General features: G+C 46.2%; 1 protein-coding gene across 12 annotated transcripts in view; it reads right to left on the bottom strand.

Moving 5' to 3' along the window:
- COL26A1 (collagen type XXVI alpha 1 chain) overlaps nucleotides 1-23,729 on the bottom strand; it is a 187,168-nt gene that overhangs the window by 43,679 nt on the left and 119,760 nt on the right. For all 12 annotated transcript variants that reach the window (XM_084493557.1, XM_084493551.1, XM_084493559.1 and 9 more), the window contains one exon: nucleotides 1,977-2,038. In XM_084493557.1, coding sequence (XP_084349683.1) covers nucleotides 1,977-2,038 — 62 coding nt within the window. The remainder of the gene's footprint in view (nucleotides 1-1,976; nucleotides 2,039-23,729) is intronic.

The following is a 23,729-nucleotide window of genomic DNA, read 5'->3' as shown; positions in this document are numbered from 1 at the left end:
AGCATGGTGGCTGCCAACACCCAAAGCATTTCCTAGAGACCAGCACGCCAGGTTTGCCAGCCAGGGGACAAATGCCAGTTGCTGCACAAGTGCCCTAGGTCATGTTGCTGCCTTCACTAGAGCTCCCATGCACAAGTCGAGCAGGCAGCACTTCCCAAATACCATGGGCATCAGGCAGGTGGTGCCCACACCAGAAAGCAGATTGCTTTTATGTGACAAGAACCTAAAATCACCTGTTTTAAACCAGCTGTGTACCTGCATAACAAACCCACTGACCTGGGGGCACTTTCACTGGCGGTCAAAGACTTCTCAAGGGGGGTTTGGGCAGGTAGGAGCTGCCTCCTCCTCCGCCAAGTCCTGCCAGGGCCCTGGCTGAGGCTGGCCTTTGCCTCTTAGGCTTTGTTACCCGGCACAAGTGCTGAGCAGCACAAGCCAGCAGAGCGCAGGTGCTCTGATGTCAGGACTTCGGAACAAGTCTTCGGTTACGAATTTCCAGGGAGTCAAATACAGAAAGTCCTGGAAAGCGAAGGAAGGTAAAGCTGGCTACAGGCTGAGCATGGGAGGGCTGATTTACATCTCTCTGAGGCTGGTCCATGTCTTACTTGGACTCGAGACTACACGCAGAGGTCGGTCACCAGCCCCTCTCTGCTCTCTGAACGCCTCCAGCTCGCCGCTGCCAAAGAACACCCACCTGCCAGGTCCTGCTGCTCCGAGAAACAGCCCAGCTCGTCTTTGTCCTTTGCACTACAACAGTTGTTTCCACTCGAACAATACAGAATTCCCCACATCTTCATCCCCCCTCCCCTTTCATTTTCCCCAAAGTGAAATATAACTGCGAAGGCTTTGAGGAAGTTCCAGACAACATTGCTCACTTCATTTCAGCTCAGACAATTCCCAAATTACCAGAATCTCATGCACTGGCCTCAAAATCACCACACATCCAACCTCCCCCCACCAAAGGTTTCTCCCCAAATTCTTTTATGTCACTGATAGCCATATGTTAATGAATAATAAGAGCAGCACTTGCTTTAAGCAACCAAAGCATCGCATCTAACAGCCAGGACTGGGCTGGCACAGGGACATCACAGATCAAAGGGGACCAGCTCAGCTTTTTTGTTACTAGATTGGAACAAGTCATCTGAATCCCAGTAGGTAGAAATTAAAACAATTTGCAGGAAAAAAAAAAAAAGAACAAAAAAAAAGAACAACAACAAAAAAACACAACAAAGTGAAGGTCTGCACTTAATATTTTTCTCCACTGAAGTATGCACAAAAGCTTCCCATCCTTCAGAAGAGGGATAAAAACACAGGAATGGATAAGAATTGAACAGCTGGCTGAACAACTGTCCTTAGAAAAATCTGCATGCCCTTACTGCTCTGTTTTGTGCCCTACAAGGGTAAGGTTCCACAAGGTATTGGAGTGAGCAAGACCAGAACTGGAGTCTGCTTCTTTCCCGAGCCAGGGGAATCGCTGCTTTATGTCCCCATGGTATCAAGCAGCTGAAAGCAAGACATTTATCACACAGCTCCATCCGCCCGCTGTTCCTGGAGCAAAACCTGAGTGCTATTCAGGAGGAGCTGAATTAATGCTCACGCAGACCCATCTTTCACCAGCCGCCAGCAGTACAGACGGGGCTGAGTGCCTGTATCTGCTTCAAGTGTTTTGTCCTGCACCACCCAGGCACCTCCCTTTGGGCTTGTTTGAGGCAGACACATGGAGCACTTGCTGCAAAGCAAATGGAAACAGCACGAGCTGCCTCCCTGGTTATTAATCCCAAGAGCTGAGCTGAGCAAAGGAGATGAGCAGCTCTCTCCTTGCGCACCACTTGGTGTCACACCAGCTGAGCTCTGCTGTCCCTGCTTGCTGTGCAGACGGACAGACACCTCCCCTCTCCAGTGCTGCTGACTCAACTTTTTCACTGGCAACGCTTGGAAAATTTTGCCAAACAGAAGAATAAAGGCAATAAAATCCTTACCTTGGCCTCAAGCGTGTTTAGCCTCTCGGTCATATCTGCTAGTCTCGTGCAGTTCATGCATTCTGGAAAGAACAAAACGGAATGATGTAAAATCTCTGTGTACTTCGCATTCTAATCCATGGCTTTCACTCTGCAGGCCCTGATCCCTTTTTGATCCAAGGCACACGGAAAAGTGCTTCAAGATAGTAAGTTATTGGGGGTGGGGGGTGGAATAAACATTCGACACTATTATGCAGGTAAGCAGCCACAGCCACATTATGAATGTTGTTCGGGGACATTCGGTGGTACAATGTGAAATCAAGTTAACAGCTGGTAGAAGGTAGGCAAAGAAAATTTTAGTTTTAAGACTTTTCCTGGTGCCAACCAGCACGACCAGCTGTCACCAGCAGAGACATGGTCTGTCACTGGTACAAGCTGGTGTGGCACGTACTACCTTGCAGACCCCGGGCTGCACAGCCGCTGCTCGGTGCTCTTTTCTCCTTTGCTCTCTATCCTGGTCAAATCCCGAAGAGAGCAATGAATGCACAGAACACCCGTCTCTGCAGAGCCCTACTCCATCCCCAGGCCCTGTAACCACTCCCACAACAAATCATCAGTCCCAGCAACAGCGAGAAAAAACAAAAGTGACCCCAGGGCTGACGCAGAGCAGACCTGCAGCACGAAGTGGTTTCCATCTCACTTTGCCGCATAGAAGCAACAGATCGGCAGCAAGCACCAAAGGGGTCTTGACAGGATGCCTTACCGAGAACAAACGTTAGCTTAATGGGCTCTGAGTGCAGTTTAAAATGATTGCTTGGTACAAAGGACATCACTTATCTAAACAGGAGGCCTGCTGCTTTGCCTCTGTTTTCATTTCAGCAGTTTTAAAGTGAGTGAAGGAGGATAAAGCCCTGAGCAGAGATTTAATCAACAAGCACTTTCCCAGCACGTCACAGCCGTGTTGAACGGCCTGTTCCCAGCTCGCAGAGAAGCGTTCCAGCCCGGCCTGCTCACCTATCACAACTGCTCAAGTGCAATGGTTTTTAAAAAGGGAAAATGACTCGCAGCGTGAAGTCTTACAGAGAACAAACCAGCCTTACTCAGGAGACACATCGTGGGACACAGTTCATGTCCCACAGAGGAGAATCCCTGGGTGCATTTCTGGGCTCCTTGAGGACCAGGACCAGCTCACAGTGATGACCACTGATGCAGGATTTATGCCTGGTATTTCCATAGGGCTGGGGAGATTGACCCCTAAGTCTTGAGCCACTAACAAACCATGCAGGTGTGGCTCAGGCTGAGGGTGCACTGGGGATTTGTGTAAGCCCAGTACCTACCGATGGAGAGCAGTGGGTGAACCAAACATCCCCAGGACACCTGGGACTCAGTTCTCATCCCTAACAAGTGTCCCCTTTTGCATGAGGACCCCTGAGGAACCTCTCAAATCTTCACCCACAAACACTTTCCAGTTTATGAAGCACATGGTATGCGCCGATGGCTCTCAGCCACGCAACGATTTCAATACGTGGCTTGGAGGGCCAGGAAGTTTGGCTGTTCCCCTTCAGTGATTTACAGCCCAAGCAGATTGTCTGAGTACTGACAGCATCCAATCACCCACTGCAGAAACCTTCCAAAGCAATTCTCTCCTTGACCCCCTGGGGGCACAGAAAATCTCCACGGGGAGCTGTGCACCTTCCCAAAGGAGGCAGACACGCAGCCTCCATCTGGTGGGGCCTTACCTTTCGCAAACAAAGCGTGTGATGGTTTGGGCACACTGCGATCAAGGGCTTTCCTCGCAGGTCAAGACTGACACGGACCGTCTTCGGACTAACAGCATTTGTTTATTTTTATTCTCTGCAATCAATTTTGGGGATCAATATTTTTGGTCTGAACTGGCCTGTGAATACACGAGTGCCACAGGCGCACTGTCCCCGGGGAAGGAAGTGGACGAGGCTGGTTTGGTCTGCATCTGCTTGTGGTGTGCAAAATGGGGAATTATGTTCTGTTTGTAACCGGCTTCATGCTTTTGATCTTGCTCATCCCCATCGAAAGATAAGACTGAATAAATCCAGAGCTCCCAAGAGCCAAAAGGCGTACCAGATGTGTTACAGAGCAAATAAAATATGGAGTCCTAGTCTCCCTTCTGCTGGCTTGCACATATTAATAACCCCCATAGGTTTCAGAGAGACTAACTTGACCTGTCTGAAAACCATCTCTGGGGCAGATTTTGAGATGAATTGGTAAGTTAAACTCTATTTGGAGAGCTCAGCTTACAAAAAAAGACTCGTACTACTCCTCTGCATAGGGGCGAATCAACCAACTCAGATGAGAAGAAGCTCTGATCATCTCTGCTGGACACCGGTCCAGCAGCCCCTCTGCTCTTGAAGAGCATCTCAAGCAGTACTCTTATGTGCATTTGCTGGACAAGACATTAGATTTAAATAAGCAAAATAACAGAACTCTGATCCTGTCCTTCTCAAAGCACCTGGAAACCCGGATCCACATCCAAAGTACTTAGCCTGAACCCAAAAGACATTTAACTAATCCAGTAAGTGGAAGTCCTAGTGCAAAAAATCTTCTCACTGAGGAAAAAGAGTCCTGCCAACAAATCCTTGTGTAATTTATCTAGCTAACTGGCAGATGGACAATGCTTACAAACACGAAGAGTGAGATAAATGCTTGGTACTTCTGATACAGAAACTACAGTCAAAGCTTGCTCGCAACACACCAGGGACCAGCCTGCTTCAAGATCTGGGGGTCATTATTTGTCCTTGTAGAGAAGTCTGAGGATGATGGTGACAAATCAAGCTAACAAATTATCTTCCCTTACTACTATGCACTTAAGTATTTACTTTCTAATCCTAATGGCTGGTGGTTCCAAGGGCTTGCACTGCAAAGTCAAAGCATTCTGCCTTAGTAAAGCTAGCCTGAGAATCTCACATCATTATTCCACAGACAGTGAATACAATGTTGGGGCAAATACACACGCTCTCTGACCTGAAACTCCAGAGCAGACGCTATCCATATCTGCAGAAATCCATCACTTGTTGCTACACAGAACCACAGTTTATTTCCCCCAGATTCCTAGCTGGCAGATTTGTATTTTTCCAGCTAAACTCTGAGAAAGGAGTTGTGATTTCACTCTATGAAGCCCAACCTTAAAACACATGGTAGGATTTGTTTTAGAAATATTCCAGCAGGGAGGATAAATAATTGAGATAATAAGTGTAAGACTGTACCAGCATATCGTGTGACACCCAGTCTGTCTCCAGAACATCTTGCTGTCCCTGTCCTAGCACACCTCTGCCTTCCTGCCCTCCTGTTCCCCCCCTCTGGCCGCGTGGGTGAAGCAGTACAACTGGAGGGAAAGGAAAGATGTAACATATCAGAGATGGGATAGACTCAGCGTGCTGGCAGATAGCAGGTCACATACCTTGTGTCAGTGGTGACCTATTTAACTCTGACCCATAGGCTGCTGCATTTGATCAGTCTTCAATTAAAGGCTAAGAACTGGCACCTCCTGCTCTGCACAAACAGGCACCGGGCTCTGGACGTGCTCCTGCAACAAGTGACTGACAACGGTGAAAGTCTTCCTTCAGGTGCTTGCTACGCTTGGCATTTCCACATTGCTTGAGCAGCATGAACATAATTTCATGATTAAATAGGTGCATATTTTGCCTGATCGAGGCTGAAAGCCCCACAAGTCTTCCAGCTCCTCACTCAAATCGAGATTAACCAAAAAGGCATGATAACGGCTTTATACCGACAGGGCTCTAATGATTTCAGCATAATTATCACAGTGGTACTGAAGCGAGTAAAAAAATCAGGCCAACTTTCACCATGGGGCCACAGGTCAGAGAGTTCTGCGAAACGGCAAAGAAACCTCTTGGCATCTCTGCCCCATTTCTCAGCCCTGACAGCCCGCGCTCATTTGTATACCCAGAGTCTCTGCAGAATATTAAAATGGCTTTTGGTTTCCCTACAGCCAGATGCTCAGTAGATATAAATTGCACAGCTCAACTGAAGTCAAGGGATCAAGGCTCTGTCTCTCTTTTTCTTGATAGATTACTCCAGAATTCATATTTCAGAGAGGAGGCGGAGGAGGTCGTTTATAGCATATGAAAGGGGAGAGAATTCTGGAATCACAAAGCCTTTGTTTAAACAAATAAAACCTTTGCAGCCAGCTTTTTCAAGGTCATATTTTGCCATTACTAGAAAGTCAAACCCTGCAATGCAGTGGGGTGATTTGGAGTATACTGCGCTACAAATCTGTAACACACAAGCTGAGTAGGTCCAGTTTGGAGAAAATGTTGTTCAGTATTCTCTGAACAAATCTGGAAGAGCATCAGTAAAGTCAGCTAAATTAATCCAGGCAACTGTTTCTTTGCAAGGAGAAAAGAATGAAGCTCAAAGCTCCTGAGGGGAGCAGAAAGCATGGCTAACTTTACAGTAAACTCTGTGAGCAGATAGGGAATGAGAAGTGACAAAGACATCCAGGATCCAGCAGCGATGCAGCAACGTGTTTCACTCAGGTGACAACAGCATTGTCACCATGCCCAGGCTGTCCAAGTCCCATTATCAGGCTCAGCATGAAACACCCACCAGAGGTGTTGTACTTGGACACTTCAAGATAAACCACTGGACCACTGCCCCTTCCATCCACTTGTTCCCACACACATGCATACGGCCTAGCCAAAAAAGAAAAAAACAAGCAGTGATATTTGCAGGCACCAGAAGAAATCTCAAATCAAATTCCACAGTAGAAATACGAAGACAGACCCCCTGCGCCTACCTAGGTGGCCCTCGGTGGGGGACAGCCAGCCTGGGCTTGCATCTCCACCCCTCTTTAATTTGTCTGGTTTGACCCTTCCAGCCTTTTTACATGGATACTGAGTTTCCCTAAGTAGTTTATGTTCTGGCCCTTTGCAAAAGCTTTCGCCAGTGCTTGTGAAGGATAGCAGGCCCAAGCCATAAATCACAGCCAACCTGGGATCTGTTTTTTCAACACGTTTCCTCTAATGAGAGTCAGATGTTGGCTAGATAGACTTTATTAATTGTACTTGTTTGGTATCAGTCATGTCTTTAGCTCTGTAACGGAGCTGGAGCAAGCGAAAGGCAACGGGCTGACAGCAACCGTGGAGAGGAGGAGGAGCGCTCGCGTGGCCCGGTAGCCTCTGGTTTGAAGAAAAAACGGGAATCAAAGGATGGGACCCTGACACGATGGTGCAGGCCCGGCCACCACACAGCCAGCAGAACCAGCCCACGAGGCTGGAGCAAGGCCTGCTCGCCATGGTAAGCACCCCGGGTTTTGTTTAACGCAAGATCCATGGGACCCAGCTGCCACAATGTCTTTGTTTACTGCCATGGCATTTACTCGTTGTATACGTTGTGAATTTACACCTTTTGGCAAAGGCAGTGGTTGGGAAGGGGCCGCAGTGGCTGGGGTCCTACATAGCAGTGGGGTTGGGATCCGACTGAGGCAACCGATGGGGAAAAGCCGAGCTCACCACGTCCCTCCTCTTCCCATCGCTTCACATCAAGGCCGTCTGTCCTCTCACCCCCTCTCTGGGGCCGATAGCTACCCAACACCACGAGCCTCTCACTTCCAACAAACAATTCCTCTGACCCCATGTTCAACACCAGCACCGACCAGCCCCACAGCACTGCCGCTGAGCAGGGCCCTGAACGTAATTAAAGCACTTCACAGGTAACGAGCCTCAGGCCAAGGAGGCTCAGAGAAGTTTAAAGATGATCTCATTGACCAAATAACGATGTTTTGTTCTCTCCCACAGTTTTCACGTCAGGATTTTACAGGATGCAAAGCTTTAGTTTCACTCATAAATTGTAAATTATTAGGCTGCCTATCAATATGAAACAGAACATCTATAGAATATTTCTGCAATTTTAGCATCATTACGGATAATTCATTGTCCCTACCAGGAGACCCTTATCACTGCCAAAATTTCTCCATTTGTGATCTCTCTTTCTCCATTTAATATATATATCTATCTATTTTAATAACCCTTACCCTTAACTTTACTGGCTATCTTTAAAAAGCAGCTCAAATTTCCCTTCTTATGAGAACTGCTATCTGATCTTTTTCTGCTTGTAAAATATTCATACTTAATTTTCATGTCTACTTTTTTCTACCTTCTTAAACAGGAAAGGGACTTTTTTGTTCCCCAAAAAGCAATAAATATTTCTTTTATCATGAAATTCTGTGATTTTGAAGGCTCTGTAATAATAAATAAATAAATAAATATAAGAGCAAAACCGAGTGACAAGGAGATTTACCACAAAATGTACTTTTGGAATAACAACTACTATTTGAGAACCCAGATAAAATCTGGTATATAGCTTCAAGTGGAAAAAAATGGGGTGTACTTTGCAAAAAATTTCTGCAGTACTTTCTCTAGATTTTTTTAACTGATTTTCAGTTTCTTAGTGACATTTCGGTCTTTGGTCTCAAAATGGTATTTATTTCAAAACTCACCTAAATTAAAAATGAAATTAACTGATTAAATAGTCTTAGTGAAACTAACTGGTTCACTTTGGGTCAAATGAAATAATTTAGGTTGACCCAAAGCCATATTTTAGTCATTATGTTGTGTCAAAAAGAAACCCTAAATATTTCCATTTCAGTTTGTCCCAAATCATTTTTCTTTCCAATTTTTGGTTTGGCAAATAAACCCAAAAAATCTCCATTATTCACCCAGGTCTATTCTTAAACAGCTCACATCACTCACATTGTTTTATTTAAAATTTCACACATGCACACTCCCACACCACTAACTAATTTTATACATAATTGCTCTCAGCCTGGGGATTTGTGCTCTTTCACGGTGCCAAAGATCTATTTTGCTGGTTAGGCCTGTGCTCTGTTAGCATATGGAATTAGATCATGATCATTTATTCATAGGCAACCATGAGCTGTGAGATCCGTGTTCAATCCATCTTTATCTGTCAGAGGAAAGTTTAGCAGGGAAAGGCTGGCTTTTGGGGTAACACATTTTGCTAGAAATGTATTATCTATTATTTTTAGAAACACCAAGGACATTTTACTAATATAGCCTGAAGACTGAAATGACCCCGACGAGGAGGAATTTTCCCTATCCAGCACTGGTTTGTTAAAGCCTTGCTGTGTGTGAGCTGCAGAAGATGCACTCCCAGATGATGCTGATGGCAGCGTGGTGCTCAGGGCTTCTTGGTGCCGCACCAAACCTCCCTCCTGGCAGCTCCCCTGCTGGCCATCACTGCCCGGCTGTAAAATTCACCAAAGCAAATAAAACGCCAGAAAACAGGCATGCAGGTAGCATCAATAACGTGTATGGACAAACCTCTCACAGCAAGATGTGGCTATATGTGAGTGCCCCTGACCTAAAAGGAAGGAGCCCACAAGTTTTCCTGCCAAGGCAGCTGAGTGCACCTGAGCCCCCAGGGGCTGGGGCTTTGTCCTGGGTGAAAAAACCCTCCTGGAGATGCTCCACTCCCCACTGCAGCCAAAACGCAGTGTCCCATCCCCACAGTCATCGCATCAAACTCATTCCTTTGGCACTGCGTGTTGCAGATCAGGGAGTGATAGTTCATGGGACCTGGCTAACTCATCCAACCCCAGCCCAAGCGTGCATGGGAACCACAATGCGCCTCAAAGTTCACCTCAAAGTGAGACGGTCCCACATCCCTTCCAGAGGAGACTGCTTTTCCCTGCTGGGAGAAGTGATCAGGGGAAAAACGCGCTCAAAACACGGCATAACGTAACATGAAGTAAGGAAGCAGGACGAAAGGAATCAAGGCTCACCATAAACTCTGGAGGGACTCCTATAATATCAGCTCTGCACCTGCGTATCACAGGTCAGAGAATCTCTCACAGTCTCGAGCCAAACAATGTGTGCTAACTGGACTATGTCTCTCAGAAAGACACTCTAGAGCCAGACAACCTAGGTTTCTTTAGCAAACTGCATCCAAGGCTAACCCCTGTGTTAAAAATATGCATCCTGTTGCCAGTTTGGATTTCTGACATCAAATTCTACCCCTGCTTTGTTTTATCACACTTCAGACTGCAAGGACTAAAGACACCTCTAAGGTTAGATGCCTTCTCTCCGCGGAAAGTCCCTGTAACCCATAAACATGTTACATTTAGGATGCTCCATCAAGCACTGGTGTTTCTTCATCCAGAACATTAGCACTGCCTTCCTTTAGCCAAGACAAAAATTAGCTGAAAGACCAATAAGGAAAGCGTAGCTTAAGTTGCTGAAAAGAATGGTCTGAATTCAGAAGAACTTTTCTCCCTGAAAATCAAAACTCCACGTTTGCCCACACTTACTATGGAGAACGCACTCTGATTATTACTGTTATCAGCCCCAGGGGCACTTTTGCAAAGCCTCTATTTCCCTGATCAACATTTCAGCTTCAGGTTCGAGCCAGCATGCTTCATCCATTCTGCCATGCCTGTCGCCCAGAGCCGCAGGGACAGGATGCAGTCCAACACGATGCTCAGCCTCTTGAGGATCATTACTCTGCCTGATTCTGCTAATTACCTTTTGCTAGCTTTTGTCTAAATCCCTCTGAGCTCTGCTATGGTCCTCAGAGATCTGAGCAGAAAGAGGAATCCCTTCCACATCTCCCCGCAGCTGCGACTTCGCTCTCTGGGACACCAGGGAGAAGCAGACCCAGCAAATCCCCGATATCATCTGGTCCCCATAACGGGAAGAACAAGGTAACAGTTGCATCAGATTAGTGATTAGCGCAAGGCTGTGCAAAGGAATTATTTTTTTTTGGTTTTGTTTCCATGTTAACTTCTGGATGAAGAAAAATTAGCAAAGGAAATATCCAGCTGGGGTCAGCCAGGCATGTTTCATTTTCAGTTTCAGATTTTTAACTCTTCGAAATAGCTGCACCAGACTACTTTTCTAACTCATTTTAGGATGAAGAAATCAGAAGATATCCATCATACTGCGCGGAATCAAAATGTTTTCCAGAATTCCTTCATCCTGTTATTTTAACCCAAAACTTACCAAATGCTTCCCACAACTGGGGACCCAATTATTTCCTGGTGGAACCAAGCCCTTCCTCACCATTTGTGCTTCCTCTCAGTTATGACACCTACACAATAACGAGTACCATCACATCTCCTCCGAGACATCATGCTAGTGATAATTAGAAGAGCTTCATTTTGAGGCTCTAGTTGCCCCCGCCTCGAAATTCTCCTACAAAATGCCTTAAATGGCACATTTAGACTCAGGAATGAAGGCCCAGCAGTCAGGGGAGATCTCTCCCGGAACACGGCGAGCACTGGGTAAGGCTGCATGTCAGCCAACCTTCTCTCCCACGCCATTCACCCCACGCACTCAGCCCCAATATTACGTTTCTCTTACAGCTGTGGAGGATTTGACAATGAATTCTGAACCTCCCTGAGCACTGATGGGGAACGGGGAGAACAGCCAGAGCCTCCGAGTCCAAAATGGACAAATGCGGAGTGGTGCAATTTGTCTGCAATGCACTGAGCAGGAATCGGAGATCTCCGGAGAACCTTCCTCCCGCCCCAGCCCCATACCTTCTTCTTACAACAGAATCGGTAATTATTCCTAGGCAACAATACACTGGCAAATAAGCTCAGACCAGGGCTTTAAAACTGCACAGCTGGAGGATTGGGAGGCTCAGTGCATGGTCACTGGTGCCCACTGCCACACGATGCCTCTGGCAGCAGGGCTGATGTTGGCACTTCTCAGTTTCACACAAGCGTAATCGTCCCGCAGTGAAAAGCGCTCCCAGACTTCATAGCCACCGAGAGCTTAGCCCCAACAGCATAATCAGGAAACTCGAGGGTACTTAAACAAACCAAATCTCTTAACTGGTTCAGTTTATCCTTCTCCATGAAAGGTATCTGGAAGACACTCTCAAGCACTTCACCGAAGCTGATTGCTCGAACCCAAACCATCACATGCCACAAATCCTTTACACTTTGAACAGCTGCCAGGCACTCGTTTGCTCGCAGCCACGGGAACAGCTTTCTTATCAATAAATGAGGATTCCTGTGTATGCAACACCCAGTAATGGCAATGGAAATGACTCGGTCAAATGCCTCTGCTTTGAGATTAGGAAATGCCCAAAAGGTTTTAGGCAGCAAAAAAGTGCTAAGTGCAGCTACAGGACAAGCAAGATGCACATTCAAAATAAACAATGGAGCAGTCCCCTTCCAGAAGTGTGAGGACAGCCAGTGTGGGGTATGCTATAAAAACGTCGACATTTGCTATAAATTGTTGTGCTTTGAGACCCAAGATGCTACAGCACTCCTCAATAGGAAATAACTGGGATATCTCCAAAAGCTGTTGGTAAATGAGGACTTTAATGGTGACAATTGCATCAGAATAAGAGCAATCTCCTATTTTAGCCCAATTAGTGCTGTGCTAAATCATCGGCCAAGGCCCTGCCTTTTGCAGTTGAAAGAGACACATCTGTGAGGCTCTTCTGTCGCATGTGTTTTATATTATACTCTAGCACAATATGTATAAACTAACGCTATTCTACACTTACACAGCACCTCATCTGGAAATCTGAAAGCGATTTATGAATGGTGGGCATCTGTGACATTTTACAGATGGAAATTGAGGCACGGAGGGATTCAGTAATTAGCCCCAGACTTGCACAATGAGTCAGCTGCAGAGCAGAGCCTATTATTTGTTGTGTGGTAACATCTAGTGTCCAAACACACAGGGACAAAAGTCTTTTTCCTCAAATAAAGCATGCAGACATGCCCAAAAATGCCACCCAGGTCTGCATTCAGACCTAAGTTCTTGCTGAATACTCAGTCTGAACACATATCCCAAAGCACAGCCTCCCCTGGCAGACAGATCCCTCCGTTCCCGAAGCACAAATGCAGACCAGAAGAAGGGTTAATATGCCTGAAAGTTTGTCTGCTTTTTCCACATCAGTTGATCTAATAAAAAAGATTGATTCTCCCTGCAAATCTGGCCTCGCTTTAACAAATCATTTGATTTGACACAAAGGACTATATTCAGATAGTTTAAATTCCACTTCAGTCCCTGGAAGTGCACTTTCTGATGGACTGAACGCTTGGAGACAGCCAATGGGAAGCACCAGGCAGAGACACCCACCTCGGGTAGGGTTTACATTGTCTGAGTGTGGCCAGAAGCATCTGCAGATCTCTCCGTGCTGTAGTGCTTATGAGCCTACTAGGAACATCACGGTGTTAGAGAAAACAGACAGCCCTTCCTATACCTCCTAGAAAGACAGCAGCAACTCGCATTGCTGAAGCACTTCCAGCGTGTGAGCGTAACACCACGTTACCTTCCCACCTTGCCCAAGGCAGCAGGCAAGATGCCTGGAGTGACGCTCCCAAGGTGTGGGGCTGCAGATCACCAAGGGGGAGAAGAAGCCCATTAAAAATCCAAGCAATCCAGACACTTGGGTTAGAAAAACTTCAATTGCTTTAGTTTGAAAAGACAGGAAAGCATCTGCAGCCAGATCTCTGCTGCAATTTAAAACAGATCTAATTTGCAGCTCCCCATTATTCCCTCTAGGTACTGCCTGTATCAAAGTTAATGAATGTTGAAGTTGGAAGGAGCTGGTTTTAGTGCTTCTGTCCTCGGTATACCTGTTCTCTACTTATCTGGCACGTTTCCTTCTAGAAAGAAGAAGAGCAAGTCTTCATGTGATGTGGTGCCACACACAGCCTACACTGAACAGGAAAGCTGTGGAATACCTCCTGCATGTTACATTGTCCCTTTCAGAGCAGTCATCTCCCTCCCCAGACCTCAATGAGCAAGTCCCAGGCCCATTAGGAGCAGTACATCCCTGCCTTGCTGTCTGTCCATACTCCTAAAGTGTTTAGCCTACCCAAAAACTCAGTGCATCACTAGGAGGCTAAATGACTAAGAGAAAACAATAGAAGGAAACATCTTCAAACACAGGATGTCTGGAGGAATCCTAGGCCAAATTGCTGATAAGGAGGATTTCTTGCACAGAGGAAAAACATATATGTATATATATCCCTCCAAAAACGCAGCCAATATCCTCCAACCCCCATTGTCAGGCTATCAGAAGAATAATAGTATCAATTAGATTTTGCCTGGAAGAGAACAACAAGGTAAGCCACATTTTAAATAATTTAGTAACTAGTCTCCTTCGGGGTCCCAGATGTGCTGTGGGCAGGACCGTTCCTGCCTCATGTGGCCACAGAACAGGGCAGATGTTGAAAAGTATACGGCTGCCTCGAGGGAGGAATCAAAGCACAGCGTGGAGACACCAAGGAACTGAAGCAGCAGCCCCAGACAACAACTGCAGGGGAAGAGAAGTAAAAATCCTTCACCTGAACCAGGGTTTGCCAAAGATACCTTACAGGGGATTCTACACACCAGAAAGGTTCTTTAACTTCTTTAAGTTAGCAATGAACACCTAGAAAAGGTGCAATTCTTGGCAGGTAGAAGTCACCATCACCTCACTGACTGCAGTCAAGCTGCAGATGACTTCCACCAGCTCAGGACCAGCCACAGGTGGCTCTGGGGGTTCATCAGGCCCCTGGATGCTCGTTTCATTTTTGCCAAGCTCTAGAAATGTCCCTTTGGGATCCCGCAGGAGAGATGTGCTACTGGTCAACCCCCTGTTGCTCCTGGGTGAACAAGCTGTGAACTCCCATGTTTGGGACAACGAAGCAAAGGATGAGGTGGGAATCCCCAGGCAGAGAAGACTGAATTGTCTCAGGGCACTGGGAAGCCAGATAGTGCACAGTCACCTCCAGGCTTATTTAATATTTAATAAACTCTTCTGCAGGGCTTGTTATGAAATAAGGTAAAAAGTGCTATTGGACAGACGATAGCAACACACTGCCTGAGATGATAAAAGCCAAGAAGGGATCACAGCAGGTAAGGACTTGGCAGTAAAGTCACTTACAAAAGACAATCCAGAAACAAGATTATCCTGTAGCGGGACCAATAATAAGGAATTCTGAAGATTTAGATATAAACCCTGCTGACACAACACTTTTCCCACGTCCTTGGACAAATTTAGTTCCTTCACATGGGAGCACCAATTCGAGGGTCGGTGTGATTCATGGTGCATTAATGGGCCTGGACAGGGCCAAGTTACAGAGGGGAGAAGAACCAGATCAAGGATAGAGGCAAGAACTGAAGGATCCTTCTCTCCCAGAAGGGCTGGGGCTGACTTCTCTATTCAGACATTTATTTTTTTCCTGATGCAATGAGAACTAAGAATTCCAAGGAAGGACCTGATGCTATCAGCAACCAGCAAGGAATGGCTGTTGGGCACCTTCAGCCTCGGGGTCCCACCCCAGGGATGAGGCACTGCAGGTTTGGAGGCGCAGCCTTCCCAGGCTGCCATCCCTGCCCTACCTGGCCAGCACCACTCCAGCTTGTGCTGAACAGCCACGGTTAACAAGGAATCAGACCTGTTCTGTCCCTTCCATGAGCACAGCACACAAAGAGAGAGGAACTACAGTTGGAGCACGAAGCACATCTTCAGTAGAGGTGGGAGCAGAAAGACAGAAGCTTGGCCTGATTTAAGGCTTCGTTGGTGCTTATGGGCTCTGGGACACTTATTTTTCTGCTGAGTGCACGTTCAGGGAGGAGAGCAAAGAGGCAGATCAGCATGAGCTCTTCTTCCCCTTGCCACACTGCTGCTTTCACAAAACCAGCCTTGTTGGAGTGGTTCGTCTGCTCAGCACATGTGCTGCTCCTGAGCTGGCGCAATTTTCATTGCCCACAGAACCTGCACACAGCTATCACGTACAAAGGCTCCTGCATCAATCCCTGCTGCTTTTTGATTAACCATGGATGGAGATTGACAGTCGAGTTTAAAACCTCGGTTGGACTTTCACACGTGCACCACAGCACTTTTACACTACTTTTCCTGCCAGCTTGGAGGCACACAGTCCACGCAGCACCAAGCGATGCTTTGTTGCTGGCCCCCTTCAGCCTTGAAAACCATGTCAGTTTTATCAGGAGAGGCTGCTCAGAGGCACCAGTGTGAGTGTCACCAAGAGACGTGGATGTGAGGAGACAGCAGGCTGCCGATGACTGATGAGCCTGCCTCCTTAGAGGAGAATCTGCGGTTACAAACAAGGTCATGGCCATATTCCCTCTGAGAGCTCTGCAGCACCACCTCACCAGGCTGACCCCACTCCTTGTGGCACCTCTCAACGTACCACCACCAAAGGTGAACAAGGAGCATGATGAGGTCTGTGAAAACAGGGTGGAGAGCTTTCATTGCAAGGAAGAGTGCACACAACAGGCAGAGCCCCACAGACACCCCCCCCCCAGTGCTTCCCCAACAAGCAAAGGGCATCCCTGGCTGCACAGCCCCCTGCCCGGCCGTGCACCCGCTGTGCTCTTAGGCTCTGCTTTTCCCTCGTGTTCAAGTTGCCCACTTACAGTCCTGGTTGTAAAAGTAACCGTGCTGGCGGCCAGATGAACCTGCGGGGGGGAGACAAGGCAATTATCACCGGGAACATGTCAAACCCTTGCCCTGCGCAGCATCGGTTCAGCAGAGAAGAAGTTTACTCAGCTTGCGGAGCAAAACTTGGTAAGGAATGAAAGCGCCTTCGCTCTCCCTGCTCAGCTCGTTTGCGCTCGTGCCAGCATTTCCCCCCCTTCCCACCCACAGCAAGACATGCAGGCACAGACACACACACTCGTGCTCTCGAAGTGCTGAAATAAGCCTGTAAAAGAGCCCCATGCCTCTGCTGGAAGCGATGCTTCCAAAAAATGCAACCACAGAAAAACCTACTGAATGGAACAGGCTGCAGCAAGCCGTTCTGGTTGGACATACGAGGGCCTTGGGGTTTGTTTTGGTTTTTGTTTTGTTTTGAGGATCGCATGCTCTGGGGAAAAACTGCCCCAGGTTCAAGGAGGGAGAGCAGCAGTCGGTGTTTTGGCTGAGCCGTGGGGAGAAGAGCCCAGCACCTTCCCAGCTGCTGCTGTGGGTGCTAAAAACCAGATTTGTGACAGAGAGAAGGGAAGGAACCAAGTCGGGAGGGGAAAGGGATGTAGCAGTGCCAGCACAGCAGCATCTCCTACTGTCCAGAAAACCCAGGGACACTTCAGAGAAGCGGGTTTGCCCATGAGGTTACCTCGCCTCTAGAGATTTTTCTATCTCCATGTGTAAAACCAGAGATGCTGACTCCAACCGCCTTTGTAACCACTCTGAGGTCTGCGAAGACCTAATTATTTAAGTCTGTGAGCCACAAAAAGCACTTTCATCTGGAAAGCAAAATAGATGAGCACATCAGCATCTATGTATTCTTACACAGAAGGGTAAAAAAGGGAAAAAGAAAAACGCTAAACAAGCTGAGGAAATAATTGTCTTGGTACCAAAAGCTTCCCACAGCCCTGGCGGATGACGGTCACACTGGAGCGGCGTACATTAGTCATGATCAGCACACACAAAGTCATCTTGAAGATACTAACTACAAACAACTGTTACAAGATTTTACAAGAGCGTGTTTGTTGTACCAGTGTCTAGAAACATCACATTAAAAACAAACAAACAAGATCAGATAATTGCTTCGAGTATGGTTTTGGTTAGGTTGGGGTCCTGGATCTTTTTGCACATGTGCCTGGAAAGCCGAGCAGCAGGCTTGCTGACTGCCCTGCTCCGATATCCACCAGCAGGACTGGGAGACGTCGGTGCAATTCCACCCGTGCAAATCTGGACAAAGCCAGAAGGCCCTTAAGACCCTCAAATACCCAACTAATACCCACACAGTTCCCCTTGGAGGGCCGGTGCTTTACACCAGTGTTACATTCCTCCAAAATCTATCTTCTGAGGGAAGGAAATGCAGACTCGGCTGCTGCTGTCACTCCCAGCAGCCACTTCCATAATGCTGGGGCAAGCACGGGAGACACAAATGAACAGAAAACTGCCCTGATTGAAAACCAGCCCTATTCTGTTTCTTTTTTCTTAAAGAAATTCTGTCTCAGAGGAGACAGAAGTCCCTCACAGGCTGCCCAGTGGGAGGAATCTTTTCACCTGGTTTAATCAAAGATGCAGGGTTCAAGTCACACTTACTGTGCACAGAGATGGCAAATCAGATCAGGAACCCAAGGGGATGCTCCCAACATGACCACAGCACGTGCTGCACCACTCACATCACTTCCAGTCCCACCAGCTCAAGCCCTGGCAGCTGGGAGAAGATGCCTTCTGCTGAAAAACCCCGTACAGAGAAGATGGACCCTCCTGCGAGCATTTGTGATGCCAGCACGTGTTGCAAGCTCATCTCTGGCTGCAGAGGAGAGAGCAGGATCCAGGACATACCCTAAGCCAGGGCAGCGACCGGGCTGGACCAGAGCATTTCTGAAAACATGACAGAGACACAGTGCTTAACCAGGCAAGAGTTTCCTGCTGCATGGAGAGGGGCAGTTTTGCCTCTACGTGAGCAGCAGTTGTAATCTTCCACTGATGTGGAAGAGAAAATTAATCCAGCCGTCCAGTGCCAACGCCAGCTTTGAGGACCTATTGAGGTTTTCATGAGATTTCTGGGAACTGGTACGTGCAGAAAATGGGCATGAGATGGAGTGAACAAGGCACTTCACTACAGAAAGCCTTGCATCAGCACAGAGTGTTCAAAGTGCAAGCCAGAACAAAATCTGCACAACATAATTTTGCACTCTTAACAGAGTGATACAATAACCAATATGCAATACATTTTCTTTCATTATTCTACTATTAACAGAAACTACAAACCACCATGTTCTACTTCGAGGGGTAGATAATGATTCCAGTTCAGTCTCTTCCAGTTAAAATTAGATAGATGTTTTATGCCTTCTGCAAGATCTGCAGAGTCAACAGAACCACCAAGGGCCAGCTCCAGGGGTGTCCTGTTACTGACTGAAGACCCAGCAGAGTTGAACCACATCCCCGGCGCAGCATAGGAAGCATCTCTCTTTGCACAGCAGTGCCAGGCTGAGATCAATGACATCAAAAAACGTTTACATGGTCTTTTCTGTAACAGCAACAAGAAAGAGCAAACTAAATCACAAGAACTGAAGAAAGAAAGGCCACTCAAAGGTAGAAATCTATTCCACAGCCCTGCGCAGGGAATCCATTTCTGGAGAGCTGCCTAAAACTCTGCATCCGCCTTGTGCTGGCTCAACCCCCACTGCTCTTGGCAGGTGAGATAGAAAATTGGTTATAAAATGAGCCCTATATTTTATAAGTTTCATAAACATTTTTTTAAAAAACTGGAATATGAGGTATTCTCAGGGATCCCGTGCCAGAGAGTAATGTGGTCTAACTTGGAAACAGAGTTACCACCTGTTCATGGCAACTACTCTTTTAATCTTCATTTCTATTTTATGAGCTGACCAACACTATTTTATTAGCTGACAATTAGTTTAGGTTGATTTAATTAAACTGAGTTGATTACAAGCCCTCTTCCTTCCAGGGCAAACTTCCTGCAGGACTAGGGGCTGGAACAACCTTGACCCTGTATCAGTAAAGCTGTATTCCACATCTCCTTGTCAAAAGCGGTCACACGACAATTCAGGTCAATGTATGTCGGTGGGCACAGAGACATTTGAGGTATTGGGTAGGAAAAAAAAACAAAAAAAAAAAAAGCAGGATCTGGCTTCCTTAAGCTTAACTGGTGTAAAAACTTGCCGCCGGTTTCATAATGAGTGCATGCATACCACACAGATGGACAGTAAACCAGATGGGGAAAGAGAGATGAAAAATAACCCAATTTAAATACCCCTCAAATTTATTATTTTACAGGAAGATCAATTATTTAAAGCATGTGGCTGCAGAGATGCCTGAGTCAGTGGAACAGCAAGGGCAGAGCAGGGGAGGGAGGCATGGCAGGCACGGTAGAGGGGATGCACCTTAAGCAAATGCTGCTACTGCAGAGCGGTTCATTTAACTAAGTGCAAAGATAATCACACGGTCATAAATGAGTTACTGCTTGGTCTAAAGCTTGAAGTTGATGACAAAAATCTGTTGACATCAACAGGCCAACACATCATGGGCATCTTGAGTGGACACCTCTGAAATAAATGTTGCATAGTAGGGAAAGAAAGGTTTTGGTAAGCATTTACTCTTCTGTGAACACACACATTCATGCATCAGCATTCAGCATAAAGTGTTGCATCTGCAAAAGTCTGGTCTACAGTGAAAAAGGTATGTTTGTGGGTAGCATTACTCACACAGGGAATGGCTTTACCTGCAAGTCAGGTAACAGATGGACTGAGAAGAGAGAGCATCCATCCATTCATCCAAACGGGCTGTATAGTTATATCTAGCTTATTTTAAAGATTCAAAGCAATAATTAACCACCATCAGCAGCATTAACAGCCTTCTGAGTATTGGCCCTCACCAAGCTGAGCTTGAGTGAAATGATCAGGATGAACTTTCTCACGTCACAGTTTCACAAGGCCCATTTTGCAACAAGGCAGAACCCAGTAGTTAATTATACCTCAGAGCTTGCAGCAGAGGTTGTGGCAACAACTCAACCTTGGAGAATGGATAAAAATGACTGTAACAGTAGTAGGCATTTGGGTGCAGTTAAGCACAGACAATGTTGTAGTCAAATGGCCATCCTGCATGATACATGTTGCCTTTGACACTTACTGAACCTTGAAAAGTGAAACGCCACTACTAGTTACAACTCCCTGGCAACAGGAGCCCTAATAATTCTGACTAATTGTCATGGAAAGTTACCCTGATTGCAAATTTGACAGTTATAAAAATCCAATTTTGGAATTCCAAACAGGCCAGGAACATAATTAGGCTCCACATTTTAACACCCTCTTGATCAATGGTGGGGTAATGGAGACTCTTCCAAGAGCTTTGTTTTGAAATGAATGGCGCCATATTGATGAAACAACTTGGACAGAAACCAGAAATTAAATTGAAAGTTTAAACAATGCAGCTGTATTTTATCATCCTGTATTGTCAAGCTTTAACGAAAATAGCTCCTAAACAGAGCCACATGTTTTGCCTGTTGCCCAAAAACTGAAGGTGAATTTTAAAACCCTTTCCTAAACTGCAGGATGCCAAGATTTTTCAGCTAGAAGTTATTATTAGGACGCTACAGTATTTCATAGAAGTCTTGACAACAGTTTTGCATGGTTTCTGTAAAAGCAACTTCATTTTTTAAATCAGAGATGGCTTAGATGAGTGACGCTTCAAAAAAATGGAACCTCTGTTGTACATTTCTTTTTGTTCCCTATACATACGGTACTAGCAAAAATAAAATCTAATTATTATCAGTAGAACAATCAATACAGGGAATATAAGAAGGATTCCCCCCCTCATCCTATGTGTCATTAATAACATTGTCAGCTGCCTTCTAATCTCAAGACCTGGAAAGAGATCAAGTGTGGGTGTATCGTGTGTTTAAGTGTCACTGAGAAAACTGCAGTCAACTCTTAGTCTGAGAGTATCTCTTGCCTTTGAGGATTGAGATATGATGAAGAAAACCACCACTGTTACTTACAACGCTCTGAGAACCAGATCTTCGATAACTCTAATGAATTGGTTAAGATACAACAGACAGAAAATGTATAACAAGACTTAGTCTTTTTAATATCCAAGCTGGATTTGTACAGCTGGAAAATTAGGAAGAAAGTTCTGGTTTTTGGCTTTTCATCTGTTCAAATAGCCTAGCGGATTTTAGAGGTGTGCAACACATAGAAATTAAATGGTATTCTACCACGTTTATTTACTGCAGGTATGGTATAACGTTGCAAGACTCAGTTCCATGTTGTGTGAAAACCTATTGAAAAACCAATACCACATTAAGTTCTTCCAGCCTTCCCTGTAAACGTCTAAATGTTCAATCTCAGGTTTGAATCCCTGTAATCCCAGAACCAGGACCGAAAAAAAACTCTAGGATTGCAACCCTCCAGCTGAATAGGTTCAATGGCTCAACTCTCACATGTGCTACAAGAATGAGGTATTTTAATTGGATCTATCAGGAAGCTTGCAGAGGGGTGCATGCGACTTTCATCTCAGTCCACCGGATGAAGGAAGGGAGAGGAGACGTAAAGAGATAAAAAAGCTGAGAACAAAGAAGTCCACACGGTGTCACTCAGCCTCTCTCTTGCTGGATAAACATGTCTGTCAGATCCTGACAAAGAGAGGTCAGGCTAAAACCTCCGAAAATGGTGGTCTGTAAGGCTGAGTGGCTTTTATCTTCCTGTGTGTTACAGGCTTCCCAACAGCACACGGAACGACTCAGTTGGATAGCTTCCATGTATTTCTGCACACTGTTTTTTTCTTCTGTGCTCCTCTGTGTAATGTGCAAGCAATGCATGTAGGTATTATATGTTTTTGTCAGTGTGACACCTGAAAAGCTGGGACCAAGCAGCTTCAGAAGGATTAAAGCTAACAAGGCAGACTAAAACCCAAAGCAAGTTAAATCCCAGTGATGATAATCTACGTGCTATCCAGTCACTTGTAACACTTCAGTAAGCAGAATGCAGCCAAGCACCCTGCGTCGCAGCATTTCCAAGGTGACTTCAGGCCTTCAAAATGTCACCTACCCTTCCCCACAGTGTGTTTCACCCATCCATGCACTCACATGCAGCGATACGGAGACCGCTCCTGCTGGAAGACCTGCCCATTGCTCACTGCACGCCTGCTGCCTGGCAGCACAGAAAACATAGCATGGTGGGGAGGGTTACGGGCAGGCCGCTACGCTGAGATACGATTGTTGTGACAATGTCAGCAGAGTAGCCTTCTGATTTAGATCCCTGTCTACTAAATGCAAAGGTGATGCATCCTTTCTTTGCACATATTAAGTATGTTAACTGTACTACAGAGGCTGACAAAGTCGCTGTGGTTATGGAGGTCACATGCTCCTTGGGCAGACCATGAAAAATGAGCTTGTGTTCATTAAATGGTATCTAAAATGTCGGAACTAGGAGATGGTTTTTAATGAGGTTGCTACTCCCATTCATCTGCCACTGTTCAATATCTCATAGCTTTTTATCTCTCTTAGCAGACTAACAAGTCTGTAAAAGCAGCAAGATAAATGCCAGCCAAATAGCTTAGCTGCTGTAGCCAAGTATGTGAACATGGACTTCAGAAGTGCACCAAACTTTACAGCCTAGGGCTTTGCTCAAGTGGCTCAAAGGAGGGCTCGGAGGAGGAAGCACCTACCTGTACTGGTCTGTGCTGCAGCAAGTTTTCTTTGCAGTCCTTTCATGGCTAATGAACATCCAACAATGCTTGATAGAAACAGTGTCTGCTACTGATCAAGTACTGGTTGCTTTGTATCACACTTGAATCTAACAGGAAGAAATGTCCAAGAAGATGTATTGTCTAAGTTCAACGTTTTATCAGAACCATATGAGCACACAGAGCCCAAGGTCCTGGTCAAAAGCCAAAACATACAAGCAGGAAACTGCAAACGGGTAAAATGTGACACTCAAAAAAGGGGTAGTTACCCTTATGCCAAAAACAAAGGCACTTTTACCATGATGGTGGTGTATCTGGAACACCTCTGCCTCCTGAAGCAGAACACAGTGGCTGCTTCAGGGCCTGTGTGCCAGGCCCTGCCGAATGGAAACCCCTCGCTCAGACCACCTCAGGGTGATGGACTCCAGTGCCTTTTCTTTACACATTCATTTACACAGATGCATACACATGTGCACATACCCTTGTGTCTGCGCCGAGAGGAAAACCACTTCCATCACTGCTATTTTTACGCTCTTCAGACTACCGCTGAGAGCTTTCTGAATGATTTCCTTCATGACATGGACTTGGGCTTCAGTGAAGAACCTTGTCTGGTGTTCTCCTTAA

This window comes from Aythya ferina (assembly GCF_964211825.1).
Source record: "Aythya ferina genome assembly, chromosome: 19".
NCBI lineage: Eukaryota > Metazoa > Chordata > Aves > Anseriformes > Anatidae > Aythya > Aythya ferina.
The sequence above is the reverse complement of the archived record's forward strand: the minus strand, read 5'-3'. Positions and strand labels throughout refer to the sequence as shown.